The sequence below is a fragment of the Watersipora subatra genome, chromosome 1 (assembly GCF_963576615.1).
Source record: "Watersipora subatra chromosome 1, tzWatSuba1.1, whole genome shotgun sequence".
NCBI classification, from domain to species: Eukaryota; Metazoa; Bryozoa; class Gymnolaemata; order Cheilostomatida; family Watersiporidae; genus Watersipora; species Watersipora subatra.
Window position 1 is genome coordinate 66,613,388 of NC_088708.1, and position 13,794 is coordinate 66,627,181.

The 13,794-nt window shown below is 36.9% G+C and overlaps 2 protein-coding genes across 5 annotated transcripts in view; one reads left to right on the forward strand and one right to left on the reverse strand.

The window, feature by feature from the left end:
- The window catches only part of LOC137390617 (WD repeat and FYVE domain-containing protein 3-like), a 63,956-nt gene extending 61,962 nt beyond the window's left edge, over positions 1-1,994 (forward strand). The window contains 2 exon segments of the mRNA XM_068076945.1: positions 1,094-1,285; positions 1,657-1,994. Of these exon segments, the coding sequence (XP_067933046.1) occupies positions 1,094-1,285; positions 1,657-1,777 (313 nt within the window). The 3' untranslated portion in view covers positions 1,778-1,994.
- Positions 1,995-2,119: 125 nt separating this feature from the next.
- The window catches only part of LOC137408068 (protein phosphatase 1 regulatory subunit 16A-like), a 32,239-nt gene continuing 20,564 nt past the window's right edge, over positions 2,120-13,794 (reverse strand). The window contains exons 6-10 of one of the 4 annotated variants that reach the window (XM_068094471.1): positions 12,811-13,012; positions 11,970-12,096; positions 8,872-8,886; positions 6,175-6,331; positions 2,120-3,213 (exon numbers count right to left, since the gene is read on the reverse strand). In XM_068094471.1, coding sequence (XP_067950572.1) covers positions 2,701-3,213; positions 6,175-6,331; positions 8,872-8,886; positions 11,970-12,096; positions 12,811-13,012 — 1,014 coding nt within the window. In that variant the 3' untranslated portion in view covers positions 2,120-2,700. Of the gene's footprint in view, positions 3,214-6,174; positions 6,332-8,871; positions 8,887-9,222; positions 9,289-11,969; positions 12,097-12,810; positions 13,013-13,794 lie in introns of all 4 variants that reach the window. The other 3 variants (XM_068094468.1, XM_068094460.1, XM_068094477.1) reach the window with 3 other exon arrangements.

Below are 13,794 nucleotides of genomic sequence, written 5' to 3' on the forward strand. Positions count from 1 at the left end.
ATTTTGCTTCGCACAATGTTTATGGCTTGGTAATGGTGTTAGCTTGATTCTTTCATATATTATAGCTTTGAGTTTTTTCTATGACTTCGATTGTTATCATATTTCTGCGGGTCTAAAGAATAGTTCACAAACAACAGAATCTTTTATAAAATAGTACCATAAGTATGCGATTTTCAGCTTGAAGTTGGTAGTACTGTATTATGTATCACAAACAGTTCTGTGTTTGTGTATTCCTTATCGAACCTTTCACTCAGGATACACATCTCAAAAAATAGAAATATTTATCGACTTGAGCTATGTAATAGGATGTTGAAACAGAAGTAAATAAACAAGACCAAGAAAACAGAATGGTGATTTCATGTAGGATCTACAGCGGATGCTAACACGGTTGTAACAGACTCTTCCCAACTTATTATTTTTCACTAATTCCTCAAAGTGTCAAGCTGTTTCTTTCAAGTTCTAAATGAAAACTAAGTAAATGACAGATTCTTTTGACATTCGTACAAGTCTAACCATTGATGGCCGGCAGTCGTGTTCATTCCGTTATAGTTTGCTTCTTCTGCGCCACTCACAATGTATGCTGGGTAATTGTTGTATCAAGGGGTTCCTCAGACCAAACTTGTTTTCAATCCAAAATAATCGTCGGTATTCACTCTCCAAATATTAAATACTTTTTTGCTTGTGTAATTATTTTATTTAAGTGTGTAAGATGTTTGTGCTACCTAAAGGTTGTCTTGCCAGTACTCTCTTTGTTGCATGTCATGGTATCTCATGAAGTTAACATAAATTTTTTAAATTTTCATAGTGACAGCTCATAGATATTAGTATTGTGTTTTATCAATGACAGTCGAGAAGTCATACATAATAATTCTAGAGCTAATATCATTGATATTAAACTCTGGCTCTCCAATATGCGCCTGGCTGTAAAAGTTCATTTGAGACTGCTCGTTATTTGTTATGTACAAAAGGCCTGTTTGTCTGTGATCTAGAGTTCAGTGGGAAGGCCTTTCATCAAGCCACCAACTGGTTTCAGATTCCCTCTTTCGTAAGCTGTCATGGGGATGTTTAAAAAACAATATGAAACTTGCTGTAGAGATCACCGAAGTGTCTTTGTCGGGGATGCAAAAGGACGACTTTTGTCTTGGTCTATGAGTGAATTGAATGGCCCAGCTGATCACTGGGTCAAGGATGAACTACATGACTCCTGCACTCAGTGTGACAATAGGTTCACCACAACCAACCGAAGACATCATTGCAGACACTGTGGCCAGCTGTTCTGTGGCAGGTAAGTAGGTAGACAAGTGATTATAATTTGCCATTTGATAATTTGGACTCAAAAGCTGTATGCTATTGCTTGGCCTATGATAACTGAGAGACCTAAATCTTGAGGGGGCATGTGGAAACGAGTAACTATAACTAATCACTCATTTTACAGGCTTGTTCAGACTGCATGTGAAATGCAACATAAATGTTTATCATTGAAGGAGTTGTTCGATGAGCATCCTATGTATTCAAATACTTATCAAAACTAATATTGGTCAAAGGCACTTCCTGAATGGCCTTCACCTATTCCTCTCATTAGCCATTCTTCTGATGGTTTACACCAGATTGTTTATTTGCCTGCACCGACTAGATTTGTGCGCATGTCTGTTTCAGATGCAGCAAGCATGAGATTGAGCTGCCACAACAAAGATCATCTAAGCCAGTGAGAGTTTGTTATATTTGCTACTCATCTATTAAAAAGGGTGCCCAGAACACTGAACTATCTGTGCCCTAGCGACACCAATTCTATCAATCACATTTACATATCTTTTTTCCCCTGCTCAAGCTTTATCGAGAGCTCTACTTCCACAATTCACAGACACAGCGAGTCAATCATTCAATGCTTAGTATATTTAGGTTATATTTATTTTCTCAATTTAGTCTATACGTGCCTGATGCAGAGCCGCGGATGTTGTTGCGCGGTCAAGGTTTCTAGTCTCATACCTTTTGTTGTACAGTTAAATGACTAGTGTAATGTTTTTATATTGTATCAATGAACACGTGTCAAAATTCGTTCTTATGGAGGTTTGTTGTTATACATCAATTCTATACATTAACATAAATCATGTAATCGGAAAATGTTTTGTATAAATGCTTAATGGTTTATTGCTATATTGTATTCAATGAAAATAAAATGAGGCATGCCCATGGCACAGCTAACATTTCTAATAATATTAACATGTCCTTTTTATTAAATACACATGGTTCACCAATATTTAAGTCTTGTAAACATTTAATAACTGTAAAATAGATTATTGTGAAAAATATAGAATTCAACAAAAAGGAAATGCATTAAAATGACAATATGTTGAGACGAGGATGACCAATGACAGACCTCATTCCCAAATATAAATATATGTTATGATAGAATGCTAAACTATTTATGCTCGTGTGTAGACAGCTCGTAAGGTATGATAAAAGTACGGTCTCTCCGATCAACTCTTGCACTACTGATTGAGCTTTACGGAATGATTGCAACCAATATTAAAAGTTGATATAATTACACTGCATGCGAGACTCTCACAAGCGCAAAATATTTTAATAGTAATTGCATCATGAAATGTACGAGTGAGAGTAAACAACCATGCGTGAACATAAGTTTGTATGCACAAAGACTTTCTCGCTGCCAAGTAGTGATTCATAAAAGCTACATCTACATCATGAAATGACGCAACAACCTTTCGCTTTTTTGTCACCTTCAATTGGCTGACCATAAGATGTGAAGCGTCGGACAGGTGGATCGTGTGCGTGATGAGCTGGATGATTTGAATTGGCACCATGGCTTTGTTTATATTTGGAGTTGCCTTCTGCTGTGTCACCACCGTGAACTGGAGTGTCAGTGGAATGCTTCAGTATGCCAACCTTCATACTAACTGTATTGCCATTTCTGCCATGCTCACCGCCGCTACCTGTCTCGCCATTCATGTGTGGCTCCACTTGTGCAGCTCCTTCAGGAGGTTCCCGCCTAGGCGGTGTCGGCGACACCTCTCCTTCGTCAGTCACCGAGATGGTTGCGATCAAATTTGGCTTCACAGCAAGGTCAGAGATGGCCGTTTCTGCGTTTTCCTTAGATGGAGGCTGGTTGATGTGTATCGTGGTAACATTGTCATCAGAGATAACTACCTCAAGGTCATCAATATTAGTCACTGGCATGGCAGGCGCTTCAACCTGCTAACAAAAGTGATAACAAAGTCAGGGGTAAAAATTTTGTTATACGGTTCAAATCTATCTAGTGTGGCTTTTGTTAACTAAGTGCAGTGCACCCTTAGGATACGATTACCCTGATATATGATTTTTTCACCTTACGAAGTAGACCATGATAATTTTTCCCTCACCATACGAATTTTATTCCACCATACAAATTCAACAAAATTTTCGCCGAAATTAAAATTTGGCAGTCGGTGTGCTTATTACATACGTCAAAATAACAAAAATCCTAAAATGGTGTTCATCAAAAACATTTTCACAACGCCTAAAAGTGACACGATGACCGTGTTCTCTCAATTCCACGATTCTCGTGTGTAAAACCGTAATATTTATGTACTTTCTCAACATGATACATTCTAATGTTACATGTTATCGCAGATCATAATCACTAACCACAATAAAGCTACTGTAGGTAACTATAGTTACTAAGGCCAACATATCATTTTTTCACTAATTTTCAATATGTACCGTACTTATATAAAATTTTGACGATTTTTAGCAGGGAATGTTTGCATTATATAATTACTATGGTTTCTATACCTCTACATATGATTTTTTCACCATACGATGCCAACCCTGGAACAGATCAGAATCGTATTCTGAGGGTACACTGTACTAGTTGGTAGCCATATATGGCATATTGGGAACACCTGAGCTCTAACCCTGTACAAGTACAAAGAACTAACAAACAGTTCACAAGATTAAAAGACAAGCAAGAGCAATTGTGAGAAACGAATGGTTTTGAAAGCGAGGAAGTTTGCCCTTCAAAGGCAACTGTGATGGGATACTTTTTTAAAGTTTACTGATTCTCATAAACCTAGGATGAGGCAGGTTAAAAGACAGTTTTGAGAGACTAAATCTCCAAAGATAGAATTTTCAAACAACTAATTTGTAGAGTTGTTTGCCCTTCATAGTACAGTTTCTGCTATCAGCAAAATTTATTTTTTTTAACTAAACGCTGACTTACATCAGTTTCTTTTGAACAACTCTTATCAAAAACAATGACATCTAGATCTGAGCTCAATGATTACAATTGAGCCTAGATTTTTAATTTTACAAAAATTCCGTTTCAATTGGCTTTGGGTAAAGGTAAAACACTCATGAATAAGCTTTGCTTGCTTTATACAGGTTGCGTATACCTTGCAGAAGATACTTACATATTATATATGCCATGCTAGATGGCTACACTTATTTTACTGCAGGGAAATATGTTTATTTGTTAATAGAGCCACATGACAACCAGTATAGAACAACGGTGCCTTCCAAAGGTTTTAGTAGAATTTCCATAACTAATTCACTTAAAAGTATGAGTAAAGTTTAGAGAAATTTCAAGTGTAGTATATTGGAAATTACTTAGGGTATAGAATCAAGTATTTGGCCAAGTTTCAAATTATATATTAAAAAGATTGTTAGTTGAGGTTTGACTATGCTGATGTGTGACTTTTTCACCAGAAAGGAGGAGCATATATAGAGTTTAACCTTTCAAATGAATCTGTTTCAAAAGTTTCAATAAATGGAAAGTTTTGATCTATACATTAAAACTTCTGATCACAAATAATAAATCATTTATGTCTAGTTTTATAAGTGCCTCTTCACGAAATGCTAATTTCTCTATTCAGCTTTCAAATGTGTTAGAATTTTCTAAGTTCCTTGATGAGGTGACAAGTAAATTAACGATGAATGTTGATTCAGTATTTCAAAGGAATAAACACAAAGTTCCAGTAAAAGGAATTACGTAATTATTTCATTGCAACCTACAAACTTCTGTATTCAGCTTTAAAATTGATTAAAATGTATTTTATCGTTTGGTGCTAAGTTTGACAATGAAAAATATGTCAAGTGTAGTCAAAGTGTTTCATCAAAGGAATGTAAAAATTGTAGCTGAAAGAATAGGTTTGCGCAAATTATTAAAATTTGTTATTACAACATTCTATAAAAAGATATTTGAATAAAATTTCAATTCAAGATGTTTGTAATGGGGTTAGGCGCATGGCACTGTATATAATTTGAAACCCATGACATTCATGGCTGAATAAAATAGATAATTAGAACCATGAGATTGTTCAACTGTATATCGAGAGCAAACATGTGACTGACAGTTGATCAGCTACCGTTGGAGAAGCTTTCAAAAAAGACATAATTTCGATTGCATTGTGTAAGTCATCGATACGAGAGCCAACCTATTAAGGGGTATTCACCACTGAGATGCTTACTAACACTTATACAAGTTATGGTGAGACAACTGCGAACAGAAATAGTTGCCCCCTCAACATACTAATACGCTCTAGTACACTAGATGAGATCGCAAGGACTCCATAAGATGTACTATTTCCAACTAGCATGGAAAGAAGTTGTTTACTCACGTCACCATGACTCAAAAGAAGGACTGATAAACAATGAAACTTGTACAGAGTGGACATTTTTATAATTTTTCCTTAAATTAAGCTGATTGGACGATGCGTGCATTTATTAAAAATCTTAACCAATGTTACTTCAACAAACAGGAATTTATAAAATGGTTAATTTGCCAGCTCTAAATTTTGATTGCACCTAATTTGGTGAAATGTGCAGAATAATAGCAGAGTCATGGGGTACTAATGTGTTAAATTAACATTAATTTATGAAATCTGTACTTTACAACAAGGCTTCTTAGAGCGCGAGACGACCAGTTAAAAAGGGGGCATAGCAACTTAGTTTGAATATACTGAATATCAAGCTCTATTTTAGAAAATCCAAATTTGACAATCGCGATATGAGGACAATATACATTTAAATATGGCAATGAACACGTTTTCAGAGTGATGAAAATAAATTTATCGATTAAAATAGTCAAACGAGATTAAATAATTAGGTTTGAGGTTGCTTTTGTCATCGGTCATGAACAGACAACTCCGGTATAGCTTAAAATAACCTGAGCAAAACTACCTTGTCACCCTGTCCTATTGGAAGATCATTGGGAGAAGACGGCACAGAGCTGTCCTCATTGTCAGTATTTATAGTAATCCTAATTTGGGCTTCATCACGAGCCTCCCTCATTGACATCCGATGCTTTTCCCTCATGCTATGCCGGTGGATGGAAGAGCTGAAAACATGTAAGCAGCCATACCTATAGACTCATCAACCGAGCAGACTAGACATCAATGAAGTTACCAATTAGCCTATAAGTGCCATGCAAGGAGTCTTATTAGCTGTAATCACTCAAACTTATGAGATATGAGTAGACCTCCTAACCACCATATAGTGTGCTAGCCGTGTTCAAGGTCTTACATAACCAACCACGCAGATAGACACGCTATGCTTATCCACATAAGGTTTAACCAACTACAAGACTCTTACATGAAATGCTCAAACATTTTTTTCGATGACTTTGATTAATTAGGATTCCAATCTAATTAAAAGGTTGGTTCTGTTTGAGCGTCAGGCTCAGCTTCGACAGAACTGTCGATCTTCAAAATGTCAGCAATAGCTCAACTCGGTCATAAATAGTCATAACAGTCGCTAAAGTTTAGTTTTCATGGAAAATTTTGGTATAAATTAATTACTGAAGTAAAGTTAGGAAAGTAATCAATCATATTCAAATCAATCATTCTTCCAATACTTCACCACTATGATGGTCATGAAATACAGAGTATGAAACTAAACACGTGTTCTTCTGTTTATGTACCAGCTACAACTATTATAATGTTAGGAAACTGAAACAGAATGTCTAAATATGCTGTTATCAACTGAATGCTTGCTATAGCAGAGCAAATCAGGCAAGAAAGATAAATATTGTACACACACGCCACATATGGCATATTACAGCGGGGAGGAGGACCCATCCTTTCACAAGTGTATTTCAAATAATTTAAATTAATTGTGAATTTAGCAAACAATGTACATAAAAAGAAATTTGTTAGTTAAGATAAAGTCAAACGAAAAACTTTAGTACTATATTCAATGTTAGAATAACATGAGACAGGATCGATAGTCTCTTGTAGGAGCAGAGGGGAGTACTAATCATAACTAAAGGAACGGTTCACTGGAGGGTTTTAAATAGACCAAAAACTAAAGCAAATAAGCTTTGCTTGCCTTCTACAGGTTATGACCACCTTGCACAAGATATGTAAATATCACATGTACCCTGCTAGGTGGCTAGAGACCAATTTTACAACTAGAAAATATGAGTATTTGTTAAGAGAGCCACATGACAGCCAGTACAGAACATTGGTGCCTCCCAAAAGTTTTAGTGGATTTTCCATAACTAATTACCATAATTTCAGTAAAACAGCCAAATGAAACACATATGTATGAAATAAATAAATTCACAATTTTTATAGCGTAGCTGTTATGTATAACACACTGGCTGTTGGCTTAACATTTATAAAAAAATTGCAGGAATACTAATACATTGCAGACACTGCAATGCTGATAGCTTGCCACCTGATGATGGTGCAAGCCTCATTATCTTTTACTATATTCAAGTGAAGTAGAAATAGAATCAAATGAGACTTCTCATCTTATTAACTGAACTTTATTTGGAAACTGACTGATGACTGGTTTTAACCATCTTTATGTGAGAGTTTCAACTTAGCTCGTCCGCCTGCCAAAGATGCTCTTAAAGTTTTGAATACTGTCAGAGTGTACACAGTGTCTATGTGTCTCGGTCTCATCAAATGGAATGTAGTGAGATACCCACTATTAACCATAAACCACCATATTTAAATTTACAACAAATTGACGGAATACTAGATGACTAGATGATACACTGTGGATAATGACTTGTTTTATCTACTAGGTGCTTCCACAACTCTGTGTTATAATACTAAATAACTGATCACGGTTTACTGGGATTTATCCGAGTTGGCTGACTGGTGTCTGCAAAAGTTTTTACATAAAAATGGCCGGATTTGCATTTGTTGACCAATATCTAGAGGGTGCTGAATCCTGTAGCCGCTGTTCAGAGGTTTGTTAAAGGACTAATCAACTGCCATGGGCGCAGCGTGAAACACTAAATTGTTATTCTAACTTTACTTTAGCCATTTTCTAACAAACATACTTAAGTCTGTGTGTACGACGAATAAAAAATGATTTGTTATGATGGGTATTATCTGAGGCTATTCATGAAAAAAAACAAAAACAACTGTTTTATTTCATATCTATGATGCAAATTTCATTTGACTTGAAGCTAAAACAATGATTTACAGGTTTTTCACCAAAAAACCTTGGGTGTTTTAGTATCAAACTGATAAGGTATTTTAAGAAAAGCGCAGGTCTGCCTCCCGACTACAACATCCAACAGCGGGGAGGTTGAATAATAGCGGAGCAGCGAAAGAAACAGGAAGCAAGAACACAGAGCAAGCATAGTAACACTGCAGCAGCATTAAAGCAGTTAAATTCACACAGATTGTAGCATCACTGCGATGATTAAAGTGAAAGGGAATAGTATGGGCTCCACAGGGTTTAACGAGAATGTTTACTGAGATCTATTGCAGTAACTACTGTCATTTTGGGCGTTCACCAATAGACTAGGAAATTTACTACTCTTATCAGCTGTGATAAGATAGGAGGGTCGTTATGCAGCAGAAACAAAGAGCTAATTGCTACAAGCTTAGTATACTACACGACATAAACAGAGCTTACCGAAAATCCAATTGGCTATGAAGTTGAAAGCAAAGATAATTGCTAACTATTTCATCTTGAGCAATAGTTCTCCATGTCACTACATTAGCTATTCCATTTTTGCTCTTTCCAGATCAGTCGTAATATAATATTTGAACAGTGTTTGGAATAGCTATTGCAATGGGTTATGCAGTTATTTCATCCAGGCTACAAGGTGAAGGAGAGGACAAATCCATCACTCGCGTTGCAAATTAAATATGGTTGTCGACAGCGGCAGTACCAATAACCTTCACCTCGAAGCCTTTTTGAGACACTGCTAACTTGTTGGATGGGATGTTTAGCAACCAGCACAAGGTGCATCAGATATTATACCTGAAGGGATTGTGATCTGTAAGTGACGCGTTAGAATTATAGATTGAAGCCGTTCCCACGCTAGCCCTTTGAAGTAGACAAATATCGCTAACACATGTGTAGAGCTATGACTAGGCATTGCCTCAGCTCTCCCTTATCAAAAAACCAATTTTATGCATATCCGTGCTGGCTTGTTTGCTGACAGGAAGCTGAGGCTATGCATAGAAAAGATTGACAAGTGCTGTACACAGATATTGATAATTAGAGACACAGATGGACCACCGCTCTTGTGAGACATACAGCATTAGTCTGTAGGCTTTCCTTGTACCAAACCGAGATGGTGTGAGATATAAAGTCATATTACAAAAAGCAAGACAAGAGCTAAGGCTATAATCACAGTTGCCTTCATTTTGCAGCCTGCCTTAACGGGGCCTAAGGCTGTCATGACTAGATTTAGTTTTAGTGAATATTAAAGCACATGCGCAGCGTGTCAGGGTATGAGCTATCATTAGAAATGTTTAACTTCCAGCAAACATAACTCTGAGCCTGCTTTATATTGAACACCCTTCACACCCTGTCAAAGTATGTCCTTATCTATGCTCACACACAGAGTTTTTCTTTAAACTGTCTACTCTTAGCTCTAATCTAGACTTTGACCATAGCAACAAATTTCTGGACAGACCGAGACTTTTTCAGGTACACTCCTGGGACTTCCATTAAGAGTAGTTTTACGGTTTTAAATGCTTTTCTACTTGGTTTAGCGTTAGAAGATTAAAAAATGCACAAAAGTTGAACCGCTAAAAATATTGGTAAATGTATAGAAATATAAATAAACCTCAAAGGTTGACTTGCAACAAAATTCCCATTAGTTATTTGATATCAAAAGATTCACCATGTCTTACTCTGCTGTGTTGTAAGTGCAAAATATGTGGGAATGTGATTACAAGCTCTTAAAAGCTAAAAAACGAACAGTTAATCGCAGTCATCACAAAGCCGCCGTAGATTAGAATCCCTTTCCAAAACGGCTCAAATAAGACGTAGTTGTACAAGATGGCTTCGGTTTACATTTTCACGCAACCTCATTCGTCGAAATATTTTCGCAAATATACTTCATGCATTCAATAAAACCATGTCTATTGTTCTTACGCGTCTATTTTATCGTCATCGTAATACTGGCACTTTCAGCACTGATATCTTATAACCTACCGTAAAAATTCGTTTAATTTTTAGCTCGAAGGAGTACATATCATTGTCTGATAAACATGACGAGCCTGTTGGTCACCTGTGATAATCGAAAACTGCTGCAGAAATTATTCGTGAAGTATGGGTCACATGATCAGATTACGACTAGACGATTAGACCAAGCCGAAACAAAACTGTAAAGTAGCGAGCATCTATATTTGATAAGGGTCTTCGATGAAACCCAGTGTTTGTCATAAACTAGTGCTACGGGAAGTTTTATATTGAGCCTTTTATTGGCCATTCAACTCACGTGAGAACATCCCGTGACAAAACAATAACCAAATGTAATGACTACGTCAGAGAAATAAACTGATTCCGATCTACAGTGGTTCCATGATGGCTGCGATCAACTGTTCGTTTTTTAGCTTTTAAGAGCTTGTAATCACATTTCCACATATTTTGCACCTACAACACAGCAGAGTAAGATATGGTGAATCTTTTGATACCAAATAACTGTAATGTGAATTTTGTTGCAAGTCAACCTTCAAACATTTTAGATGTTTAACATTCATTGTCTTTAGCGAAAGTAATGTAATTCTACCCACAAAGACGCTGTCTGATTTAGCCATAGTTCACATTATCCAAGCGCGGGGTGAATAGGTTAAAACGTGCCGAAAATCACTGCTGACATCATCAGACAGGTGTATGCCTTTTAGACTGTAATTTGTTTAATTTTGTCAGTACTGCTGGTTGGCAGCTCTTAAAATGCACCAGGCGTTACAAATGGTATGTTTAAGGTCATCAAGCGTCTATGAGGTAACAAATGCTATCTCATCTTGGATTCAAACCTTAAATGCACGTTTGATGACATTCTCAGCGTTTGCATGGACACTGACCAGCTGGCAAGAGGGTCAAAAACAACACATAAAACAAATAGCGTACAAGCGTTACTCGGTTAAGTGAGGAAAGGAAGGATATCCAAAAGCATCTAGTCTTTGCACCTGTAATACTTCAAATGAGGGAACAGGTCTAGTAAAAGGTAAAGCAATGCTGAAACAAAGGCCAGCTATTTAAAGTCAACAGCTCAAATTGATAATAACCCTGTTAGAATGGTGATCAGAAGAACTGCTTGAAAATTGATAGTTGGACAAGGTAAGTTTTACTTTAACAACAAATAGTATTAAAGTGATCAAGTCTATGTCCGATCATTACACGAATTATAATACACGAACATAATTGATATTTTGTTTGAATAACAATATATGGGCGTTCTTATACAGATTTCTCAATGGTAATCACAAAGATTCCGCCTGAAGCACTCAGATTGGAAGCCTAAGATTTGGCACTTCTACCGAGACAATAGTTTCTACTGTTATCTCATGTATTGGTGAGGCACCGATACACGGTTTATTTTTGTAAATGTAATGTACTGTTACGGTTATGTTTACTTCAGCTTGCACAAAAGCAACTTCGAATTGGAGTTTTTCCAATATCTATTATGGAAAAGGTTGGCTTCTCAGACAAACATAATAGCAACATTAACTATTCACAACTGACTGCAATGTTGGTCAAGGACAGTCTAGTACCTGCGAATGCTCGTACTGCTGCGTCTCTTTAGATCCCCTTGGGCTCTCCTAAACCTTTCTAAATCTACTTTCACCTCCATCTTTATTTCTGTTATTTGTTCTTTAACGTCGACGTCTTCGACCAGATCTGAATGAATCATACCAAGCACTCCCAATTTAATATTTATTTTTTAATTATGAGCTAAAGTGTCGATGAGTGAGAGTGAGATACCACATGAACCTACCACATGAACCTATCTAGACTATCAAGAGTGATTCAAATACTGGCAATGGGTATGGAGTGAATTGCCTCAAAGGTTTTATCATAATAACGCTAATAACAATAGCACTACATGTACTAGCATTATAGCCTGTGCTCTCAGAAATAGATACAATCAGAACCTACTGAGAACAGTGTAAATCAGAGGTCAGTTAAGGCACATATAAATAGAGCTATGATGAGAGAGACCTAGGAGAATCATTAATAACAAGACATGGTATATTGCTATTGACTGGATATCAATATGTAAACCAGTCATGCACTCATCTGTGATAAACAAGATAATGGGCGCTGATGAGGCTCTGATGAGACAGCCAGACCTAGATAGATATGGCATTAGCTAGACCAACTGAAAAGCTATGATAAGATAAAGAGCTCTCTTATCTCAAGATGACGCAGAGAAACTGCATGATAGAACTTCGTCACATGGAAATAGGTGACAAGGTCCTACATGTATATTCTACTCTCCCACCAATGCTGGTAAACTGCATGGTGACATCCATGACAAGTAAGCCTACTCAACCGCCTGACATCTCATGACAGGTGGTTTAGAATAGCAGTCCCGCAATGAACTGTACTTACCGATTAAGGTTTTGTTGTCACGAGTTTTAACTTCGAGGTCAGCACCATTTTTCGCAAGGAGTTCTAAAACTGGTACTTGACCCCAACACGCGGCAGCCATTGCCGGTGTCCAGCCATCTGAATCCATGGCATTGACATCATTTCTTTTGCTTAGGAGGTAGGAAGTGACATCTGCGTAGCCATAGGCGGCCGCTATATGAAGCTGCAGCGAAGACAAGAGAGCATCACGAGTTGGTTAAAAAAATATAATAAAGTTGACCGTAGCCACAGCTGTACAACTATGAGTCTCTCAGCTATCTAACAAAACAATGAAAATATGACAAACTCTATGGTCAGTTTACAATAGAGTCTAATTACATCCTCTCACAACCATAAAAATAACAGACTTTTATGACATATACAAGCATGATGATTCACACTAGGAGAGAGCAACACACTGAATCCATGCATGAGTGAATATGACTCTGTCAGCTAAGCTTATCGAAAAGTACATGTAGGTTATGAGGAAAGGTTCAAGGTTACAGCTCAAACATTCTACTCGAATCACCCTAAACTTTAGCAGAACATTTCAAATGTTTTAGTTGGACACGCTGAGAATGTGCCACCTTTATTTGTTGCAGAGTTCATTCTGAATGCATACAATTATACCAAAGAGACATGGGGATTTCTTTAGTTTGTTTTAAAAAAATCAAAATACAGTCAAACATGGATAACTCGCCCACGGATAGCTCGAACACATGGTTAACTCAAACGGTTTTTTTGGTCCGTTCCCACGTAATGATAAATTGCTTTAGATAACTCGACCTCAACTCTGTTAACTTGAACAGTTTTTTGCCCAACGGCTACCGAGACGGTTGTTATCGCTTTAGAAAATCACTTTATTCCAAGTCATAGAGGTAAACCTCAACTTTTCGTAAATCATAGGCGTCGTTATTACCACCGTCGGCAAAATATTCTTGTCGACGACTTTTCTAAAGGTTTGGT